Source organism: Mytilus trossulus, chromosome 1, assembly GCF_036588685.1.
Source record: "Mytilus trossulus isolate FHL-02 chromosome 1, PNRI_Mtr1.1.1.hap1, whole genome shotgun sequence".
Taxonomy (NCBI): Eukaryota; Metazoa; Mollusca; class Bivalvia; order Mytilida; family Mytilidae; genus Mytilus; species Mytilus trossulus.
The window spans coordinates 77,515,784-77,540,107 of NC_086373.1; the positions used below are offsets into that span (position 1 = coordinate 77,515,784).

Here is a 24,324-nt window from a genome sequence, read left to right on the forward strand (position 1 = left end):
TGTCTTGTAAATGAAAGGACTTACAACTCATAAATAATACGAACAGACATTCATGATCTGCCTGCTTTTCGTGGCAAATATAAATCTGAAATCTAGATCACACGTGTCTTCGTTTGATGGCAGTAAAGCGAAGTTAAAGCACGAGCCTATGCTGTTTCGATATATTGATATTTTCAGTCATATTTTAAAATAGTCAAAGTAATAACAAGTAAAATATGAATTTTAATGTGATTTTATTTCAACAAAATCCGGCCTTTCTTAATTGCATACTTTGGTGGTTTTATTTTTGGTTTGCGTTGACTGACCTGGTATACGGTTTGATGTTGTTGTTAATTGTCAGGACAAGTAAAGTTCAAACACTGTGTTGCGACAACCTGTTCACAATATTACTCTAAAATTTATTAATTGAATTTAGTTTATTTGTCTTTTTCTATTTATTATGCTCTGATATATTGATCAGAACAAAAAAATACAGCCTCAAATTTAAAGCAACAAAAGGAATAGAGTTTTCCCTTCCAGATTTCAGGTTTAATTTTTTTTTTAAATCTTTGAATTTCACCTTTTTCGATTTAGGAATAATACAAATTTCAACAATGAAGCAAATATTCAAACCATGAACATGTTTCATCGACAATGCTATACTGTACAGCTGTTAGTATAGTTTTTAATAATAAAGATACCTATACAGCTATAAAAGGCACCGGCGAGTCAACATTTGAAGCAAATCAAACGGAATAAAAACCGACAAAAAGGATAAACAAATATAATAGACACCATCCACGTAAACCATTGAATTGAAGAATCCTGAATTTTGACATTTACATTTTTAACTATAAAACTGTCAAAGATGTTCACAAAATGATGTATAAAAAAGAAAATGTGGTATGATTGCCAATGAGACAACTATCTACAAAAGATTACTCCACTTTTGATGCTTGACAATTTTTTTCTTGTTTTACAATCTTCATGGAATTATTAAGTGGGAAAACTATTCCCTTTATATTGCCTAGAAATATTCATACTAAAACAAAGAAAAGGAGTAGGTCCGGAAAGGGTCGGTTTTGTCCCTAATTTCAGGTTCATCGGACGAAGTATTTGGACATTTTTTAAACACTGAAGTGTCTATTTCAGTTGATTCATTTAGTTCATGTGAATTATTTAAACTGATCTAGTCATAAAAAAACATCCGATTCAAGCTTAAACATGAAACATCGATCAAATATGCCAAAAAATGTCACTTTTCAGATGTTTTGTTTTCAAAAGTGGCCGCATCCGTGTTCGCCTTCAACCTTTGTATATGGTATGTATTATCATCATATACAACTTATATTTCAATATTAAGATTGAACACAAATGCGGCCACTTTGATTTAAGACGGAAGTCGTTTAAATTTGACTAAAATGCTAAAATTGTGAAGATTTCAGTAATTTAGCATGACTTATTGATGCAAGTACCCGATGAATGTGCTTTGTATTGTCAAAACAGACCATATTTATGTAGCAGAAGCATTCAACTTTCCAATAAATAACTAAAAGTTTACATTTTATCAATTTTGTAAAACTACTATTTTTTGGGGGGCCAAAAAGGGGCCCTACTGGAGCTACTCCATTACGATGAAACTGTACAAGACTCAACTCAGTACAATTTTGTTAATCTTTTCATTTACCCTACTTTTTATTAACAAAACAATCAAGAGTTTCTTCAAAATACGAAAGAGGTTAGTATGTTGAACTTCTTATTCATAAAACTAAAGAAAATATGAATAAAATAAGATGTAGGGTAAAAATCAATGAGACAGTTATTCGACATAACAACAGCTACGGATATTTAAAGGTCGACATACAAGGTCATATACAATAGACAGACATTTGAACTTTGTTTGACAGTTGTCTCAATGGCAGTCTTACCACATCTCCTTATTTTTATAAGTAGTGTTTAAGTATAATATTCAAATCTACCACCTACATAGTATCATCATTATATTGCGACTAAACATAACCATGATTGGTGAGGATTAATACTGGACAGGAACACAACACGTGGCAGGGTTAATCTATGTTGACCTTCAATTTTAGTATTGGTCAGAAGACTGTAACTCAGAGTAAAATCCTAACAGCAACGACACAACAGAGCGCAATCTTGTGAATGTTTTAAGTATAAAAAAGAAGATTTGGTAAATTTGCCAATGAGACAACTCTCCACAGGAGACTAAAAAAACAGAAAATAACGACTATTGGTCATGGCCTTTTAATACATTTTGTGCAGAAAAAAAGAGAATTATTTCAATTTTATCATCAACTATAAACATGTTGAGAAATATTCAAACAAAATAACAGACGTGATGATTTTACAACAGTGCAGCCATTAACTTCTATCAATAAGTCTATTGATACAAATAAGATTTGAATTATGCTCCCTAAAGGTTTTTATCTCTTCCTTTATGTATGATATACAGTGGTTAAATATAGATTCTTACACTGCAACAAGTGTATTACGATATTTCTCCACTCGAATCAGTTAAATTTTATTATTTAAAGCGCGAGGCTTGCCGAGCCCTTTAAATAATGAAATTTAACTGTCCAGAGTGAAGAAATATCGTAATACACGAGTTATAGTGTCGGAATATGTTTCTCTAATGCTTTTTATCGTTCTTTTTCAAAGATTTTCAGAAAATTGTGCTCTTTAATAAATGCGATGTCATCAGGCAAGGTCGCCTTTTTTCATGACGTCACAATAGGAAAATTGAGAAGAAAACAAAACATTTTGACGTCATAATCAAATTTCGACTAATCATTTGCCGAGAACAAATTTTTCACTAGTGAGGAGAAATACTTTTCTCACACCGGTCAGGAAATGTGAAAATAGCACAAAAAATAGAGAATGTTGTTTTCCTAATAACAAAACAAGATGACTTTTCATTCCTTGGTTCATTTCTTCTCTCCCTGATGACACCTTTCAATAAGCTTCACCATATGAAGTTTATATACCTGGAAATGTGAAGACAGTAACATCTCAAATTTCAATGATGATATATTTTTCATTAATAACCGTAAAATATCCTTTTACAAACTGTGCGATGTCTGTATATCCCGATGCATGGAAATATGTTGTATATCGTTTTTACATCTTTTGTCATAATTCAAAACTTCAGTTATTCATGTGATTTTCCTCGAAGCTAATTACAGCTTGTCTCAGCTTATTGCAAGGTCTCTCTCTCTCTCTCTCTCTATATATATATATATATATATATATATATATATATATATATACTGCATTTGCATTCTTTTATACATCGGTGAAGGTATGGTAACATCGAAACAATGCGATTAGTCTGATGTTTGTTAATAACTACTAAGACTTGTGTATCCGTTAAAAGCTTTCTTTCCATCAACCCTGACATTGTTAAGTATTAAGGAATTAAAATATATACTGTATCATAAAGAATATGATATGTATAACAAACTCTTCACCCTGTAAAATTGGTACTGTTATTAACGATACAATAAAACATATGTCATATTTGGTGATGTGTTAACTAATGATTCATTTAACTTATGACGCATTTGGCCGAATGCTTTCGCAGGGGTTGTGATCTTTATCAGTATCATTGCACCGTCTCTCAACTTTTATAGTTCCTAGGTTAACTTATAATTGAATATCATATACGATATACCTCTTTACTGGGGATAAACAGAAACACGTTCTTATATGTTTTGTTTATATTGTTTGAGTCTTGAATTCAATTTCATGCATACGATTGTAAATTCTTGTCATTCTTTGATCCAGTTCGAGCTCGATTTGTACCAAATGTTGATTTATGTATAGAATATTGATCATCTCTTTAATAATTCTGCAAAGAACTTGATATGGGTGATACAGTCTGGAATGTATGAACACGCAGCCACAGTTGTCTTAATGTCTATGTGTAGCTCAACATTAAAATGTTTCCCAATATCATTTTCCAGTAACATTCAATTTCCCCTCTTTCAACCCGATAGATATACCTTGCAGAACCTACGTATTGTATTAAATTGCTATTTTTCTCTCTCCTTCTCAATCGGACTGAATAAGTTGCTATTGAATGTCATACAACAAACACTCAAAATCCAGCTCTAACGACATTTTCAACAACATCGTCAACATTGTGTTCCGCAACCCAGGATACACATGTCCATCTCAGTTACAAGATAAAATTTAAACATTAAACTATAGTTAAGAAAATGCCTCATTTACATAATTTATCAACATTTAAACGGAATCTGTCCTTACCGGAACAGGAAATATTGAAATGTCCGAGTTCATCCTGGTTCTGATTGTGTTTTTAAAACGAAGAAATTTATTGTCAATGCAGTGTTGATAATTTTACGGACTATTGTTAGAATTTAAGTTGCTATTCCTTTCTTTTCTTTTCTTTTGCTTTCTTTTTAATCTACTTACTATTGTAATTCATGTCCTCCCAGTATATTACTCAGCGTCTTCAATTGAGTGATGCGTTGACTCTAGTTTTACAATTTATGTTATACAATTTATATTTTTAAAGAACCTTACAAAACTGGTAAAAACCTGCATATATTTTGATTCGAGTACAACTGAGGATTGTTTTGTAGACTCCATATATAGTCAGGTAACTGTCAAAAAAGGTCTTTGATATTTTCTGTTTGATAATCAATGACAGTATATCTTATGGGCGATTTATACACTGTATTACCGTATAAACGTAAGTTCTGTTTGTTCAAAGGTTTGTTTTTCAATGCCGGATATTCCAAATCTCTTGTGTTCATTATATACATATTTCTTCTCTCTTTTGGTGGGCAACAAGGGACCTTTGGCAACAATGTAGAAATGAGATTTATTATAATTTTCTATGCAGATCTAGTGCAAATTTCATTATCTCCACTAACTTTGCAATCAATCCTGTAATATAATCTTTGTTTGCTCTTTTTGTAAACAACGATAATATCAGATTCAACTTTAATATGACACTTTGAAATGTGTTATTTTAGTTAGTTTATGGGAGATAAAAAGCAATTCCCGAGTATTATGACACCATTGGGAATGGCAAACTAACATTAAGATAACCTATTATAATGGTCAGTATAATATCAGACAGAGTGATTAACATACTTATAACCATGAAAAATTATTTATTGCAATTACTGGCTTGTAAATGAAGGCCTTACAACCCTAAAATAATATAAACAGAAATACTGGATCTGCCTGCTTTTCATGGCCAATAAAAAAAAATGTGGCTTTAATGTTAGCAAAGTGAAGTAAAAACCACGTGCCTATGCTATTTCTATAGATGAAATATTTGACATTATTGGTCATATTTTAAAATAGTCACAGTAATAGAATATAAACAATAACTGTCAATGACTTTTTGTGATTATATCTTAAGATCCGGGATTTCTTAATGCAGACTATAAGAAATTGGTGCTCTTGTTTTTAACTTGCGTTCACGACTTATGTGTTTGGTTTGTTGTTGTTAATTGTGAGGATAAGTAAATTTCAAACACTGTGTTGCGACAACCTGTTCACAATATTACTCGAAAATTTCATCATTTTGATTTAGTTTATCTGTCTTTTTCTATTGATCATTCTCTGACAAACTGATCAGGAATACATGCAGTAAAAATTCAAATTTAAAGCTCTCAACGGAATAGAGCTTTACTTTCCATATGTTATGTTGATTTTATCATTTTCATTTTTAGAATTTTACCATTGACGATTGTGGAATGATCAAAATTACAAAAATAAAACAAATATTCAAAGATTGTACTTGTCTCAACGACAATGCTTTACTATAAAGCTGAGTAGTTAGTACTTATATTAAACATTGAATCATAATGTATTCTGTTTGGAGTATAGGATCAAGTAGTGAAAAAATCCATCACAAAATGCATCACTTTAGCCTTAACGAACACAACTTTATTTGTTCATCATCAACCTCAATGATCATTAACGTTGTATTTACTAATCAATATTTCCCAATAAATAGTACACTTTATAGCCTATGGTTCTTAACTGTTCATTTGGTTATATCTCGGTCAATCAAGGCGGAATCCCTCAAAAGTTATAGTAATACGGCAGGCGAAACATGGATGCGAGTATTATAAAGGTGTCGGTCTCTGTGACATTAGAACCTTGCAACTAGTGTATCCTGACCAAAATGATTAAAAGAATAAACTCATCAAATATACCAGGACTAAATTTAAAATATAAGCCAGACGCGCGTTTCGTCTACAAAAGACTTATCAGTGACGCTCGAATCCAAAAAAGCTTAAATTTACAAAATACTTTTACAAGAAACGTATAACACATTGGTAGTCGGTTTTAAGAGAATAGAAGAATAGCCCATAGTATTGACATCAAATACACTAACCGACCTTGAAACGACAAACCCTTAAGGCTTATATACTCTTGAACCATTTACGTTGTAAATAATCTCTTGAGTCATAAGCATGTAATTATAGCATAGGAGGGATTTGTTTACAGTCTTGTTTTATCCTATCACATATATTCCTATGTCAATACCCAGATTTTAGTAAGATGTTTCAGATTCAAGCCTCCTACTTGAATATTGTGATGGAGAAAAAATAACTCTTCAAATGTACCAGGTTTACTGTGACCTATTAATACTCACTGCCTTGTCATCGGAACATTGGTGGATAGTTGTCGCAATGGCAATCACATACCAATGTTATTGTAATAAAGATACAATATTGACTGGTACATTCCTTAACTCAGATAAAATCCATGTAAACTTATTAGTCTTTTGTGTGAACTTATTCTAAAGGATTTGAATATTGTTTTAACGGTACTATAGATAATTTTGTATGAATAAATAATGTAAGAATAGAATTGAATATGAAAAGATTGACATTAATGAACATTTAAGATCCATCCTACATCTTGTCGATATTTATCTTTTGGTAAATCACTAGGTCATATTTTCCTGACTTTTTATGACATAACACTAAATCCATTGGATAGGTATTGATTGATATTTTAGTATTTGAAACATTACTTATTAATTAGTTGTAATTGGAGAGTTGTCTCATTGGCACTCACACCACATCTTCCTATATCTTTTCACTAAATTACAGAACAATGCAAGTACTCTGATAATTGCGTGTTATCTTTACTTTATGTGTCCTTACTATTTGTGTCTTTACTCTATGTGCCTTCAATCTCTGTGTCTTCTCTCTCAATGTAACCTAACGATGTGTGTCTTTACTATATTTTTGTCTTTGCTCTTTGTATTTTCTCTTTAAACTTTACAATTGTATATGTCTACCATTTGTGTCTTTGTTTTATATGTCTTAATGTGTCTTTACTCTGTGTGTCGTTCCTCTTTGTGTTAGGATTTATTTTGTTTTGCATCTATACTTTTTATTTTGTTATTTTTGTGCTTCATGTTGTTTCTCTTTGTGTTTGGCGGGTTTTTGTTGAGCTTTGAGTCTTAACTCTTTGTGTTAGGTGGGTTTTTTTTTTTTTGGTGCTTTATCCTATTTGTCTATACTATTTGTGTAAGGTTTTGTTTTTGTGCTTTAGTCTATTTGTCTATACTTGACCTATAATGGTTTACTTTTATAAATTGTTATTCAGATCAAGAGTTGCCTCATTGGCACTCATACCCCATCTTCCTATATCTATATTCGGAAATAGGTCACGATCGAACTTAGCTGAATTTCTGTAGTACAAAAAAAATTAGAAAGCTTTGAACTTAAAATGTGCCGAAACCTTTCTGTTATTAAATATTCAAGAGTGTCGATTTTGTTGTTAGTTTAAAATGTGCAGGTCTTCATGATGCGTTTTCTTTTTGAAGATAACATCAATATATGTATGGGAGGAATAGGTTTTCTTTGAAACTAAGTTCACCCCATTCTGACATGCGTCTGTCGCTAATAGGGCTAAGAATGTATTTAAATCATGATCGTGGTCCTTACTTTGTTTGTCCTACACAATTGTACCTATTTCAAATGTTTGGCATTTCATGTTAGTCGGGGTTTGATAGTCAACACTTCGGTGTTGACATGAATATGAATAATGTGGTCATTTTTAAAAATTCCTGTTTACAAAACTTCGAATTATTCGAAAAACTAAGGATTTTTATATCACAGGCATAAATTACCTTAGCCGTATTTTGCACAACTTTTTGGAATTTTGGATCTGCATTGCTCTTCAACTTTGTTCTTGTTTGGCTTTATAAATGTTTTGATATGAGCGTCACTAACGATTCTTATGTAGACGAAACGCGCGTCTGGCGTACAAAAAATATAATCCTGGTACCTATGATAACTATTTGTTCATTGCGATCTAGAGAGGCAGTGTTCAACAAATCCATCACATGCATGTAAACTCCTGCGCATGTACATGTTCTACCAAACAAAATAAATAAGAAAAATATCAAACTTATTACAATAAGTTAACAATTAGTAACTATGTAACAAAGTCGAAACTTCTGCAACATGAAACAAATGATTGGAAAACACGATTTCAAACCATTAATGTCAACTTAGCAAAGACAGCTTATTAGTTAGCAACTTATCAATTGTCATTTTACGTAGGCTTCGTATCGATTGTATACCAGATGGTATCTATCTAAATCATTTTATACCAAATATTTGGAATTCAATCCTTCATTATTTACTAGACTAAGGTAATATGATCTACTTATCTATTAATGCTTTGTTGTAAGCATTGTGGCTCGTTAGCGATAACTCATGAAACTTTAACCAGTTTCTAGTTGAATAATTGTTAAAAATTGAAAAACAATACAAAGGCAAAAATTGCGAAAATATTTAGATGGGTTTTACTCAGAGGAATGACGTTGCTAAAAAAAATATTCTAAAAGGTAAAATGCATATACAACATTGGGTGAGAAAGAAGCGAAAGATACTAAAGGAAAATTAGCACTTTTAGTCAAAATTAAACTGCACGCGCCATAACAAAAAAAAAGACCAAAAGGCAAGCAAACATAAACAAAAGATAAACAACAGCATACAAAATACAACGAAGAAAACTCAAGATTGAGTAACCCAACCAAAAGCACGAGACTGTTATGTTTAGTTTGGACTGAGTCAAAACCAGGTTTTGCACCTGAACTGGTAATAAATGATTTAGTTTAAGACACAAAAAAGGAACAACAGCATACAAAACGCAACGAAGAAAACTAAAGATTGATTAAGATGAATCCAACAAAATACTTGAGACTATCGTGTTTAGTTTGGAATGTATCAAACCTAGGTTCTGAACTTTAATTGGTGTTAAATAATCTAGACACAAAAAAGAAACATAAGATTTATTCATTCTTAGTAAGTGAAAGAATAGATGTATTGAACATCGAATTTAACGAAATCATAAATATTACAAGCTTACTTATTTTTTTTATCTGAAATAAATTTAATTATGTACGTATATCAAATTATGTGTACACATTCATAAATTATGTTTAATATCAATCGTTAATAGAAACAAAGGCTGCATTTATTGTTGCAAACACGTATAGCCAAACTGGCACATAATTTATTACACTTAATAAGCACTCTAAATTAGAATGTCACCCACCACTATTGATGAAAGTACACAACACATAACAACTTTTGAATCTTACCGAAATCCATACAGAACGCCAATAGTGAAATGTCAATTTTAGAATTTATTCTCATCGCAGTATTTGACATATGATAGATTTGGTTTTCACAAAACAGATGATTAATGTATTGACTCGTTTCATATCCATTCTTTTAATTAATTTTATAAAGAATCAAAGGTATAACCTACAGTTCTGTGCGTCTACTAAATCATATTTATGTCGAGACTGGAGGAAATAAAACAACCGATTCGTGTTCTATGTCTGTGTGCTTTATCAACATGCTTTATATTGACAGGAAATATTATATGAAATTTCAAGACAATTTGAAATGATAAAAGGCAATATTAAAAGGTGACAGGAGTGGGTGAGCACATAAGACCTTAATTTTTTTTCATTGTCTTGTTGGCATAAAGTGTACACCAATTATTCAATTCAATTTTTCAGCAACGGACTTTCATTTATTTTTACTAGTTACAACACATGTAAGTTAGACGGTTGCAAAAGAGTCTCAATAGGAAATATTAAAAAAGGCAATTTGTTTTAGTTTTTACCTCATCGCATACACCTGGATCAATGAGAATATTTTAGAAGACACTGGTTTTACCAGAAATACAAAAATATCCATTATGATAAAAACGATTGTGTGAACAGAAGTATGCGACTACTATAAAAGCCTTGTAACAAGTTAAATATAATTTATAAAGGAAAACAATATCAGTCTATCTTAGTTCTGTTTATATGTTGGTCAACTATATAGGTGCATTACCCTGGATTCTATAACTTCAAACTCTGATTAACCTCTTGGAAGAGGAAAATAGTTTACAATTCATAGACAATACACTGTGACATCAATATAAACTAAACGCCAACGCATGTCTGACGACAGAATAAGAAATCACAAAACACCTTATTAAACCCACATGTTCTTAGTTTGTAGTAGGTATACTTCTACTAAATTATCTATCCTTCTGACCAGTGCATTTTCTACCATGAAAAAATCTTCTTATACAATATTGTAATAAAGTCTATCAAAACAAGGCGTCAAATTGTAAACAATTCTGGAGAAGTCGCAAAAAAACCTAGATTGTATTGATCGTTAGAACTCTCTGTTAGAACTTTTACTATACTCTCTTTCCCATAATCTAATTAAAACTAAATTTGGAAAACTAAAACAATGGGTTTTTGATAAGGAATGTCTTGAATTCGTCTGTTGTATCAGAAGATCTTCTTCATTGTATAAATATAAACGATATAAACTCATTTTTCCTGAACATGCATGCGCAAAAATAAAGGTTTTTGAATAAAAAGCGATGAGGTTTGTTGAGTACATAACTAGGCGTGTGAGAACCTTAATATTAAAATGATTTCAAACTTTTCAAGTATTTGTCTTCTCAAAACTTGTGTCTTACAAACACATAATATCATTTTCATAGTGATACTCTATAAGACATGACCTGATTTCACATTGAATTGATTTAATTTGATGAGGAAAATATTTCTATCTATTTTAAAGTAAAAACGTCTCTCCTGGTTTGACATGTGATTTTAAAGTCTTCATTGTTTCAAAATACATGGTATCCGTGACCGTTTCTATATTGTATTGTACAAAAAAGATTGACAGGAAAGGCTTATCGTTTCGACATATCCGTTTGTTACTTAAATTCAATATTTTTAAACATCCATTATACATTTGTTAATCAATATGAAGCTTGAATTCGGCATTAATAAAGGTATTGTTCTATTTTAAAAATAGTTATTCTGGAACAAACTCATAATGAAACGAAAAGACAAAAAAGGAGGAATATAGTGTTTTGAATTTATTGCTACTGCCAGTAAATGGAAGAGTAAAATAATTAGTTCCAGGTTGCATGAACTGTTCTTTTCTTTTGATTTATAGTTTTTGATCCATGATAAAACATTAGATGACACTAACTCTCATCTTCCTAGTGTTGTAACATAATCTGCAATATAATTTTATTTAACGCTTTACGGAACAGGTGCTAAAATAGTTTGACACAACGATAACGTAATCTCTAGAATTAACAGAACTTAACACGAACGAGTCTTATTTTAACAGTCATAATAATGATATTTTACAACTGTTGATTGAGAAATACATCAAAACTAACAAAGTAATAAGGCTGTTGTTTTATGACACTATCGTTGATGAATTGTCCTTTGTGAATTAAGTCAGACGTTTTGTGTAGGCTTATTACTGATAGACTGCTCCGTTGTTTAATAAAATGATGGAAGATACGAAGGGGACTTTAAAAATCCAAAAGTCGGTGAGAAACTGACAACGCCATTGCAAACAAAAACAACGAAAACCGACCAAAAGACACACAGGTTTTAAAAAATTCAACAACAAAAAACAGGGATCATTGCTTTCAGGTACTCTGGAAGGGTAAACAAAATTAATCCTGTTTTAACATTCTAAACTCATAAGTCGTGATAAGGCAACAATAAAAAAGATAATAAAGTTAAACGCTGCTTGTCTGTTCATTTAATTTTAATTATTTGCCATTGTATTCCTGAATTATGATTTTCGTTTTGCTATCTTCTGTCTCTCTTTTTGTTATGCAACATAGTAACTTATTTGCTAATTTGTCTTTCTGCTTTTTCTTAGGTTGTGTTTACTTTCCGGATGTTATTTATTCTATGTATAGTACACTTTTTCATCATTAACGCCTCTCTTAAATACTAGTATCCGCAAAATGTTCTCTGTGCTGTTTTTCTGCTCTTTATTTTATTATGAATTCCCCATTTCCATTCTTAATTTTATTTATCTTCGTATTCCCCATCCCCTCAATAACTATTTGTTAGTGTGTGTCATAATACAATCAACGGTACCAATTTTCTTGCACCAGATGCGCATTTCTACAATACATTTCTCTTCTGTGATGTTCGTGGCCAAAAAGTTTGAAATCCAAAGCTTATATAAAAGATGAAGAGCTATAATCCAAAAGGTCTAAAAAGTATAGCCAAATCCTTGAAAGGAATCAGAGCTTTTCATGAGGGAGATATAAGTGGCAATAAGAAACAAACATCAAAAGCAATTAAACTAAATTATAATATTGTATTGATGAACTATTCGTCATTTATTTTATGCCCGCGTCACACTGTCCCGATTTTTACGCCGATGCAAACACGATAATGGAAATTTTGAAAATCGGGACTGATCGTATCCAGATCGGGCTATTCGTTGTGCCATCTTTAACCACCGTAGAACCATCGGCCACTTTTTCTAGCCTTCGGAGACAACTTCGGGAAGGGTTCTAAAATTTTTAACATGTTAAAAAATCACCAAAGGTGCGTCCGATGTTGAGGGTTCGTATTGAGTTCGTATCACCATCCTCACCATCGTAATGTCACCGGGAATGCATCTTTGAAAATCGTATTGCATTCGTGTTTCCATCGTTTCCATCGGGCAGTTTTGACATTACGATGTCTACACGAATGAATCACGAAGCTACCCGAAGGTCTTAAGATGGCAACACGACTTCGTGAAGACCTCTTAATCCCGTCGTGTTGCCATCGAATAAAAGTACAAAGGCGACGAGATGGAACTACGACGGCAATAAATCCTGCAAAATGTAAGTTAATTTTCGCGCTAAAATACATTTAAAGCTCCATGCCCGATATGCACTGGTCAGTCTAATACGACAGTTAAGAAAGACGTTCACAAAACATGGAGCTCATATCATATGATTCTATGAGAACAAGAAAGGCGACAGCGTAGTTTCTATCAATTCAAATGGAACAAGAAGAGCAGCTATTACAGGCTCAGGATTCACTTTTACAAGTAAAATATTATTTTGTGTCAATTTTTCATATCAAGTAACATAATGAAAATAATAAACGCGCCTCGTACACCGACACAGCAGGTACACGTACATAGGGAAACCAACTTTTTCTTCATTATTCTGATATTTATTGTATCATCTGAGTTGTTGTCACACGAATGTTCACTCCATAACCATATTGTTTTCTATATGTCATATTTTGCTGCATTTGTTTCGTTCACCACATCCTTCCTTTTGTCTATATTATTATGATATTCTCCTGGAAAGAGCTCTTTTTGAATAAAAGGGATCAACGAACCCATTACCTTACCTTTAAGATAGATCAGTAAACATGGGCATAATTATGGGTGATTATTCAGACTAGTGCACACATTTTACAGTTCAAACAAGGCAATGCCGAGCGTGACATCCCCTTGTTTGTAACATATTGGGGACAAATATGGACACTATATTTGTATATGACAACGAGCAACTAATTTCCTGTGTATTATGCTATTTCTAGGAAAAAAACAAGTCCATCTGCATGATCTTGACGGCCTTGGACGTTAAAAATGTTAGATCATTACAAGGAGGAACAATATACCAAATGTGGTTTAAATCTGTTGAAGCATATTGGTTTTAGAGTGTCCATTTAGTGATATTACCTTTTTTACAACTGCCGCTGTGACCTTGACCTTTGAACTTTAAAGTCAATAGCGCTTAAGCTATTCTTAACGAGTAACTCCATACCAAGTTTTAAGCATTTTGGCATCGTATGGCCATCGCGCCATCATTGTTATCCATCGTGTAGCCTTCGTAATCCATCGTATAGCCTTCGTGATCCATCCTGTAGGCTTCGGCTGAGATATGAAGCTTAAAACCCGGTCTTCGGTTAACCTTCGTATGTCAATCTTTTGCTATCGTATATAATTTCGGCACCATCGTATAGACTTCGTTATTCATCGTACTTGCTTCGGTCACTTTTTGGTATTTTAACGAGATCGGGACCAACTTCGTACGAACTTTCAATTTTCGCATTCGGGTGTCCATCGTATATAAAAATCGGGACAGTGTGACGCGGGCATAACGGATGTCAAGTTGGTTCAACATTCAACATTCAATTTTTTTTTTTTTTTTTTTTTTTTTTTCTTGTATCCATTTTCAACATTCAACATTCGATTTATTTTTTGCATGTATGCTTTATAGACGACCATTTAATTCGTGTATTCTATTTGTGATGTTATATTCAGTTCTTTGTATAACGACGTAAAATGTATCTCATTAAAATATAGATATTTGTCAATGTAAAGGAATTTTTAATTAGACAACTTTTCCATAAGGGCCCATGGACCGGTATGTATCCTTTGACAAGATTTGGAAAATGAAAAAGACATTTATATAGATTTGTCCGACGTTTTTAAACATGGAGATTGAAAAAATTGTCAGAGACACATGTTTAGACATGAGAATACCACCGTATTTAATTTAATTTTACTGTAACACTCATAAACCTTTAACTGATCTCGCTTACCATTTGTACAGAAGAATCATTGCCAAGTTAGAAAATGTTGACGAAAACATGTACACGTATGGACTGTTGGACTGTTGTTGAAGACTAAACATTACACAAGAGTTTCGTATAAAATACGGCCCACGATGACTTATTGTTATTTAAAATATTTTTTAAACTGATAAAGACTTGTTATAAAACCTATGTTTCCTTAAACTATGTTTATTGTGTTGTGGAATTGAGGTTTCATTAACCACATCAAATCTTTTTTTACCCATATAGATCGTCAGTGTGGACAGAACTTATGTTGAAAATATTATTGAATCATGTTCCTTTAATTTGTTTGTCATCAGCTATCGATAACAGTGATTTTACGCCCACTCAGTCTGTCAGAGGCCTTCCAGTGGGGAAATGAATAGTATAAAAGAGTAAAGTACACACAGGAGCACGAGTAGAAAAAAACCAATTTAAGTATTCAACATTTAAATCAACACACAAGTTTCAGTCCTCTGCTAGCTATTCGTATGATTTGATTTAGGCGTTTAGAACCTTTTCAACTCCACAGTTTGAAAGTCTATATTACGTACGATATGACAAGGTGGGCGTTACAGACGAATGTTTACCTTATTTGACACAGTCAATTGATAACCTGAGCGCGCCAAGAAATTGTCGTCTTGTCAACGTTGTTATGAAAATTATTCTTATATTACTGTCTCATGGTTATGTAATCTTTTTTTATCTCTATTTTGTTCATGATTCCAAGAGTTGATTGTTAGTTGTTGCAAGTGATTGCAGTGATGTTTGATGGATGCCACATGTGGAGGCAGGATATGTAGTGATAGTGAGGTTCGTGTTGATCATTCTTTAGTTTTCGATTGGTTTTTTTTTTTGTAATGCTGGTTTTTTTTTAATTATTTTTGCCATGGCATTGTCGGTTTGTTTTAATTCATGAGTTGAAATATTTTTTCGCCTCACTGTTTTATATATTTTTGTATTTCCTGCTATATTCTTATGGTATGAATTATTGGTAGAACAGAAGGTACTATACGTGGTTCGTGGTTTATAACATATTACAAAACAAAAGTCTAAAGTTTACGAGTTACTGGAGGTTGGGTGTATACAGCAACGAGACAGCAACCCAAACCGACACGAAAAATTCATTCACACTTTGCTTCAAACAAAATCAAATCTATTGTCCAGTTTCTATTTTACAAATATTTTATATTTTAAAGTTATCGATTACAATGCTGTAAGATTGCATGCATTACAGAACAAAAATCATAATTACGACATCAACTTGTAGACTAGGCAATATAGTCTAAGAGTTTAATCAAAACAGTAAGCACATTCTAATCTATTCGTTGTCTGTGTCAATTCTATCAGGATCAAATACGCGTCGTCTTTCACTATCATTACCAACTCTGTGCTCTATTCGGGGAAGGAACTCAATTATTATCGAGGTTCTATCATTAGTTTCACTATTAATGTAAGAACCTATCATTTCTGTTCCTGCTATTTCAAATTCGACGTAACCACGGACTATCTGTGGCCACTGACCTTTAGGTGGCTGGACTGTTATCATTGCATGCTTCCTACAACCTTCATCTGTTATAAATGTTGGATCTTCTTTGTCTGATATAACGATGTCAACTCTGAGTGGCTCCTTCCTCCTATGTTGGACTTCAGGTGTAAGAAAAGTATCATTTAGTTCTATTTGTTTTTTATCACCTATATTGACAACGGTGTCAATTTTATAACTGATTTCAAACATATCGCGACACCAGAGTTCTCCATCATGTTCATAGCATTTGTCCATAGGCATGACATCGGTTTTAAATGGTTTACTGACTGCAATACCATATGTATAATTACAGATACGAGATGATACGATTTGTGGTGTATGTCCGTAAATAACCGCTCCCCTAAGAACCGATAAACCACCTTCATTCGGTACAAAAACCTTTTTTTGTGGGAATCTTTGTTTTACAGTTTTTGTTAGTAATTCACATTCTGCAAAACCAACAACTAACATAACTGCCGATACATCAGCACATCTTTTGTGCTCAAGAACCTCCTGCATGTCAATTACAAGCTCATTTAGTGAATGATCGAAAAATTCTTTAAAAAGTGCAAGATTTATGAAAAGTTTATCTCTCTTGACGCGAATTTGACCAGCGTACTGTGAACTTGTTATGATTTCATGAATATTGCATTCACTGTCTTCCTCGCTGATTTCTAGCAGTGGAGCTGGTATCATTGTAAAAACAGTTTTGTCTTCCGGTTTTATTGGTCTGATTTTTGTTCTCTCAAAAGACCTCATCATTTCATATAATCGATTGGATATTCTTTCTTAAATTTTAATACCTGGGCCTGAGAACAGTCGAAATAACATTTGCCTGAACGCCATATTGACCGTATTACCCCCGTAGTCTCCACCTCTGACTTTATGTATTATTTTTAGATCATTTCCATCCAACACCTGTTGCGCAGATATGTCAACTGTTCCACCTTAAATATAAGACTAGATAAATAATAATAAAAAATAACGGAAAACGTTAACTATTGAATCAATGAATTATCTATCTTAAAATTGCATACCATGTGTATCATGATTAAAATATCAGTTTTCAAAGATATGAGATCCTGACATGAATTCAACTCTACTAAAACTCAAGTCTGCAGTTTACCATTTTTTATATATCTTATCATGTGGAGACACAGAAATATACAAGGGGAGAAACTGAACAGATACTAACTAGGTAATTATCTGTGTGGTGCAAATGAAGACTGACAAAATCATGGTAAAAAGACAAACAAGAGACAAGAGAACATTACATTGAAAAGTACAGTAAAATAAACCATCATGAACTTCATCAGACTACGGTGTGTACCTTTTATGTTCTCTACAGGTTGACAGTTCTATTTCACTGTTAGCAAGGTCATATTACTCATGTGAAAGTAAAGCTATTTATAAGTTACTATCAAGGAGTTCATAAACTTTGAAATAATAATTATTGTTCATGCAAATGTTGTCATCAGTTCCATACATTATACATGACAATTAAATAAATCATGATGTCATCCATTAAACGTTCTTCGAGATGACGTCATCCTTACCATTCAATCCCGCCCTTGTCGGTATCGAACTTTCGTGAAAGAAATCATAATGGGACACATTATGAAGCATAACGTGCAGTTAAATGATTAGCAAAGAAATAAATGTATAACCCCAAACATCTATAGTGTAGGTTAATCAAAGTTTATATGACCAGCCCATTTATGACCATATATGCAGTCTCAGTGAAATATTTTAAAGAAGAGCTGATTATTTTCCATTAAAGTCATAAGAAACCTCAAATAAAAAAATGCATGTTTTTGATAACTCAGTGGATAGTTTTCATTATAAAACGTATGTACATATACTTTTTTCTGAAGAATTATTTTTAGTTTGTTCATATTTAGAAGATGTTTATTGTATTTGTTTGGCTTTTCACTATTTTGATCTGAGCGTCACTGATGAGTCTTATGTAGACGAAACGCGCGTCTGGCGTATAAAATTATAATCCTGGTACTTTTGATAACTATTTACTTTATTTTCATTGCTTCCCTCCAGGAAACAATTCCCCGACACATTTTCCGTATGCAAAGTGACCTCAGTGTGGCCCATCTTGTAAAACAAATGTACTCATGGATGTCTTTAAAATAAACTATTGGTTGTACATGTTAAACACGTGCTCAATATCCATATTTTTTGGCGTTTGTTGACAACAGGTAACAATCGTTAAACTTCGGCTTCAATACACGAACTTTAATTACCTGTTATATTTTCATAACAACACTGACCGATTGAAAAAAAAATGACGATTATACGAAATTTATGCGAAAAAAAAGGAAAAAATCGTGCACAGAAGACTAAGTTTATGATGTTTGTATGCATTAGTTCAATAATTGGAACAACTTTATTTTTCACCGGTCACTCGTTTATTATGACATTAAAATATCAACTGTTTTTTGTCAGAAAATATCCAAGTTTTCCTCATCCACATCTGTTGTATAGCAACATTAATTTTATATATTTTATATATAGACTTTTTTTTGTAATTTGTTTATTGGCAAAAAAATATATATTCAACATTGATGAGTTTACATACCACCAGCATCTACTACTAGTAACTTAGTTCCTGGTTGAAATGTCTTTAGAATAGTTTGATTTTGTCCGGCGTCAACTTTATCAATCTGTAGAAACCTAGCGTAGATCGAAGCTGCTTCTGGTTCATAGACAAGTGAAAACTGTTTTCCCGGTATACCAGCCTATATATGAAAAAAAAAGAAGAAAACAGGTTTGTGTAAAACAGAAGAATAACGTTATCTTGAAGCATGAAAAAAGGGAGATTTATCACACTTGGGTTTTAACAAAAGCATGAAGGCTGATAATACTGGTTGTCAACGCGTACGACAAGTAAAATCACTGACAGAGTTGTAAAATGAGTAAATATTAGTTGTTTTTATGGAACTTCTGTTTTAAATTTACCTTGGAGTTCAGTATTTTTGAGGTTTCATTTTTTATTTACTTTGTTCCTACTGCGGCGAATGCTCCTTTGATGAGAACTATACTGACCTCAATAAAAAAAAAAGATAATCGAAATATACTGGAGAGACATTCAAAACATCATAACCAACAAAGTAGAAATTTACAAGAAAGAAAGTGGCTACTAGATAGAATAAAATTGTTGAGTTGATTGAGCATTACGTTGTATGTTGATTGCTTGTCACATTTTTGCATTTGAACTCTTAAGATGAAAAATTTATCCAAAACCTCAAGAAAAGAATAGAAATATCCTTGATGGTAAACCTATTTCAGTTACAAGGAAGATAGAATTTCAAACACATTTTGCCATTGTAGTATTTTTAAAATGGCTTTTTCTGAAATAATTTTAAATACGCCAAAAATAATCAATATTTGAGGTATTTTAAAATAAGAAAAAGCATATGTGGTAAAAGATCCCGATCACGTAAAAAGAGATGTTGTATTATCAAAATGGTGTAATCCAGATAAAAAAAAGTAGTTAATATAATATTCTTATATTTATCAGCTATTTACAATCCAAACATCAAGTTTTCAACACATACATACCAAAAAAGTCAATAACTGATTAAGAAAGATAACTGTAATCGTTTCCTTGTTTTGTTTTGCGGCAGTTGTCATGCGAATGTAAACTCCTTCAAAGGTTTTCATAAATATTTGTTTGTGAATGATTGGATTTCAAAATCAAATTTGTATAACCAGTTAAGTTGTCATTTTTGGATTGCTGTAACTTCTAAGGTAAAAAGGTCTACTTTTCTTACATCACATTAATAAAACAAACGTTTGCAGAAGTATTTATATATGTATAACCCTGTTGTGTGTTTTGTTTGAATTCGGGAATGTTGATTTACCCATACAGATTTGCGTCAAAATGGTCTGGTAACTTCAAGGGACATATAGTTCAGGGAAATACAAAAAATCAAATCAGATTGGTTCACTCTAAATTGGATAATTGTGATTTCAAACAAACGCAGCGTTGGTGTATGCCAGATTGATTTACACTGAAACAGTGCAAGCTTTGTAATTATTACAGCACGTGTGTTGAAAAGATTGTTAAATTGTTTTAATTAGCTTAAAATTAGTTTTGCTTTAATGGTATTAGTTTAAACATATTTATTGTTCAAACCAAATGGATTTAATGGTATTAACCGGGGTAGTAAATAAAACTGCAAGAGAAAACACATCATGTTACTGACCATTATCGCCGATTCTCGCATAAACTGTTTACATGAATCTGTCCATATAGCAGGTACGGATATAATCCAATGTATTTTTTCTCTCTGAAAACCAAGATTGTTTTCCTGTACTTCTGTCAAAAAATGGTCATAAAAGTATTTGATGGCAGAGGAAAATACCGTTTTCGCTGAAACTGTCTTACCACTCATCTCTTTTATGCTAAAGTCATCTCTGACATCCTGCAGAAGAAATGATTAATAAAGGCAACAGTAGTATACCGCTGTTCAAAACTCATAAATCTATGGACAAAAAACAAAATCGGGGGAAACAAACCAAAACCGAGCGAAACGCATTAAATATAAGAAGAGAACAACGACACAACACCGAAACGCAACACACACAGAAACCAAGCATCAGACAAAACACCACGAGAATAACAAATATAACAAACGCGTACGACAACTCATGTTAAAACTTGCACTTATCGTCGGAATACTTCCACTAACCCCTATATGTATCATGCCACAAAAACAAAACTACTATCTGAATCAAACTAAGGACATGTGCATTATAACTGTCGTATCTGATAAAACAATTTTTCCTTTTTGATCGAAACCCTCTACTGTTAATTTATGATGAATACATTTATTTTTATGTAACTTTTAGTTCAGTAAAACTGCGTACATGTCATTTACAGCAATTCGTTTATTAAGCAATGTATATAATGTGTGTTTCGTATTGAACATATAGAAAATGAAACGTGTTAGATGTGATTTGTATGTAAGGTATTGTTCATCTTTACATTTCAATAACATTTACCTCTCCGGATTCAACTGCAGAATATAACGCCATTTTGAAACCTTCTATGTAATACCAGTTGTTTTTATCATTGGATTCCAGTATGGTGATATATTTTTCCTGAGCATTGTAGCCAAAAGAATCAAACTCTTGTTTTGAGTCGAATAGAATGGCCGCAGGAGTTTTCAGAGATGTAAATTTACCAACTTCTGCAAACCATCTATAAGTTGACACATCACACGGATTGTTACAAAAAGTGTAGTCTGCAGAAAATGCATATCCACATCCGGAACTTCCTATATCTATGGCCACCACACACTGTGGAGGCTCATTCATCACAGTGGATCTCTTGTTATAATGTTCGGTTTTTATTTCTCAGTTCCATTTAAATATTCAAAGATTCAGTAAATCCCCACGTTGATGCAATCATTTGTACAAGGATGTCTTCCTTGTACACCATAGCAATGTATGATTAAATCAGTAATTACACATTAATGTGCCCATTGTTTAGTGTTGAATCTTTAATATTTGAACGTGGTCTTTAAACGTATGTTTTGACTGCATAAAGATTTACATTTTGATATAAGTCCACATGATCGTCGATTGTAACATGATAATGATGATATATGTTAAAGAGAACGAAGAACGTATAAGACGCTATAAAATAACATTTTCATTTGTGATTAAATTGATTTAAAAGCATCTTATTTAGGCGTTTTAAGTACATGATGTAATAGTATCGTTGACTGTAATAAAACATTAAATGTATCAAAAAAGTATAGCAAGTCATGAAGGTAAACTGAAACAAAAACCATTTCGCAAAGGCAAACAAGTCCTAAAGCAATACAATTAAATCAGACTGGACTACATGAACACCACCAAAAACAGAAATGATCGAAGATCTTTCAGAAATGTTTTACTTCATGATATATAATATTTTCATATCTTAGAAAAGGAAAGCTCACAATTTGAAAGGCAGATCATCTGTATTGTCACAAAGTATAGTTCAAAACGTCACTCAATATCAATTTCTAAATGAAGGTATCAGTGATAATAACTATTTCATGGGATAGATTCGTTAAACTTTTTACTTACAGAGAGGAAACAATACAATGCAAAACAGTACAATTCATTACAAGGTTGAATACAAAAATTCATAGGTTTTGCCGTTGTTTGTCGTTTTAATAAAGTGGTATAGTATTGTTTTATGTGTCTTTGTAAATTATAACTTTTATTGTTTCATCGATTTTTGATAATATTCAATTGACTGACATGGCTCGGTATTTATACATCCCGGCACTGTGTTATTGTGCTACGGGACATATTTGTATTCTTGTTTTACATTTGCTAATGTATTTGTCCATATGCCGTTTTGTTTTTATTCGTTGATATGGTTTTTGTTTTTATGGTAATTAAGATTATGTTGACTGTTGTACACCTTTTTTGGACATATTTACCAATTATGTATTTTTGTTTTATTCACAGATAGTTGTCAATATAGCGGATTTTTATGTCATACAAGCGAGAGATTTCGATAGCTAAAAAACAAGGTTTAATCTACCATTTTCTACATCAGAAAATGTCTGTATCATGTCAGGACTATGACAGTTGTTATCCATTCGTTTAATTGATTTGATGTTTTGATTTTACCATTTGCTTGTGGACTTTCCGTTAAGCATTTTCTTCGAAGTTCGGAATTTTTGTTATTTTACTTTTGTATTACAGTTCAATCATTTCATATAACCAACCAATGAAGAACTCAAAAGAGCAATAAAAATTGTTAACTATAATTCCTGACATACAACAATATATTTTACAAAACGACATAAGGCTGTAAGTATAACATCGAAAGCCACCAGGCTTTGCAAATGTACATATTGATAAATCATTTAAGACCTTTGTCATTTCACTGATTATATTACCATGAATAATTATCAAAAGTACCAGGATTAGTAAGTCTAGGTAAGGTATTTCCATCACTTGGTATCTGTCTGAAACGATCAGAATATCATGATATACGACGTCTTCTTATTACTAGTAGTCAGAAATCTTTAATCGGCTCCTTATATAGGTTATTGCCTTGACATGAGGATTTTGATAAACTTGTTTTTGTTTTGGTAAGTTTTAAGCTCTTCCACTTTGTTCCTTTGATTTTAGCTTTCCAACTGTTTTGATTTGATTGTGTCTTAAGTAGACGAAATGCGTGTCTGGCGTATCCAATATATAGTCTGATATCTATGCTGAGAATATTTCTAACAGCAAAAACAATGGGAACATAAAAGTCTGCATTTAAAACAAAATGACCGAAATCGGGAAATGATATATACATGAGAGGACTCCTGTGTATCTACAGTACTAGTTGCAATTATATATTGTTTTTTTTTTTATTAATAGTGTATAGGTAAAGGTCTATTTTTCTTAAACAGTCACAACTGTGAATAGTATAGTTTCATAACACAATATTTACTTACCATGTAAACGTGAACAAAGAGTTTGATATTTAATACATACAAAATGCAATATCCCTCAAAATGTTGGGCAGTTCTTATCGAGATCATTCGAAATTAAACTTAAATTCACGAGAAACTTGGACACCTAGCTAGCAGCATGATGACGAAAACAGTAGAATAACAAAAGTAATGATCTCTGCACAAAATTCAAAACGAAAATTTTCTATCAAATGGTATAATCAAAATATCAAACAGATCAAACGAAAGGAGTTAATTTGTCACATTCCTGACTTACTTGAAACAGTCATTTTCTAGTGCAGAAAATTGTTAATTAAACCTGGTTTTATATCTAGCTAAACCTCTCACTTGCATGAAAGCTTCATTATGTTGACAACGATGTAAGAAGAAAACGAACAAACATAATA

General features: G+C 32.1%; 1 protein-coding gene across 2 annotated transcripts; it reads right to left on the minus strand.

The window, feature by feature from the left end:
* Positions 1 to 16,056: 16,056 nt before the first annotated feature.
* On the minus strand, positions 16,057 to 21,908 carry LOC134710195 (heat shock 70 kDa protein 12A-like). Of its 2 annotated transcripts, none has more exons than XM_063570430.1 (4): positions 21,471 to 21,908; positions 20,672 to 20,890; positions 19,042 to 19,201; positions 16,057 to 17,398 (listed from the first exon to the last, which is right to left on the minus strand). In XM_063570430.1, the coding sequence occupies exon 4, from the start codon at positions 17,211 to 17,213 to the stop codon at positions 16,245 to 16,247; it is 969 nt and encodes a 322-aa protein (XP_063426500.1). In that variant the 5' UTR covers positions 17,214 to 17,398; positions 19,042 to 19,201; positions 20,672 to 20,890; positions 21,471 to 21,908; the 3' UTR covers positions 16,057 to 16,244. Both variants share the same exon structure in this region, with proteins under 2 accessions (XP_063426500.1, XP_063426509.1).
* Between the last annotated feature and the right edge of the window lie 2,416 nt (positions 21,909 to 24,324).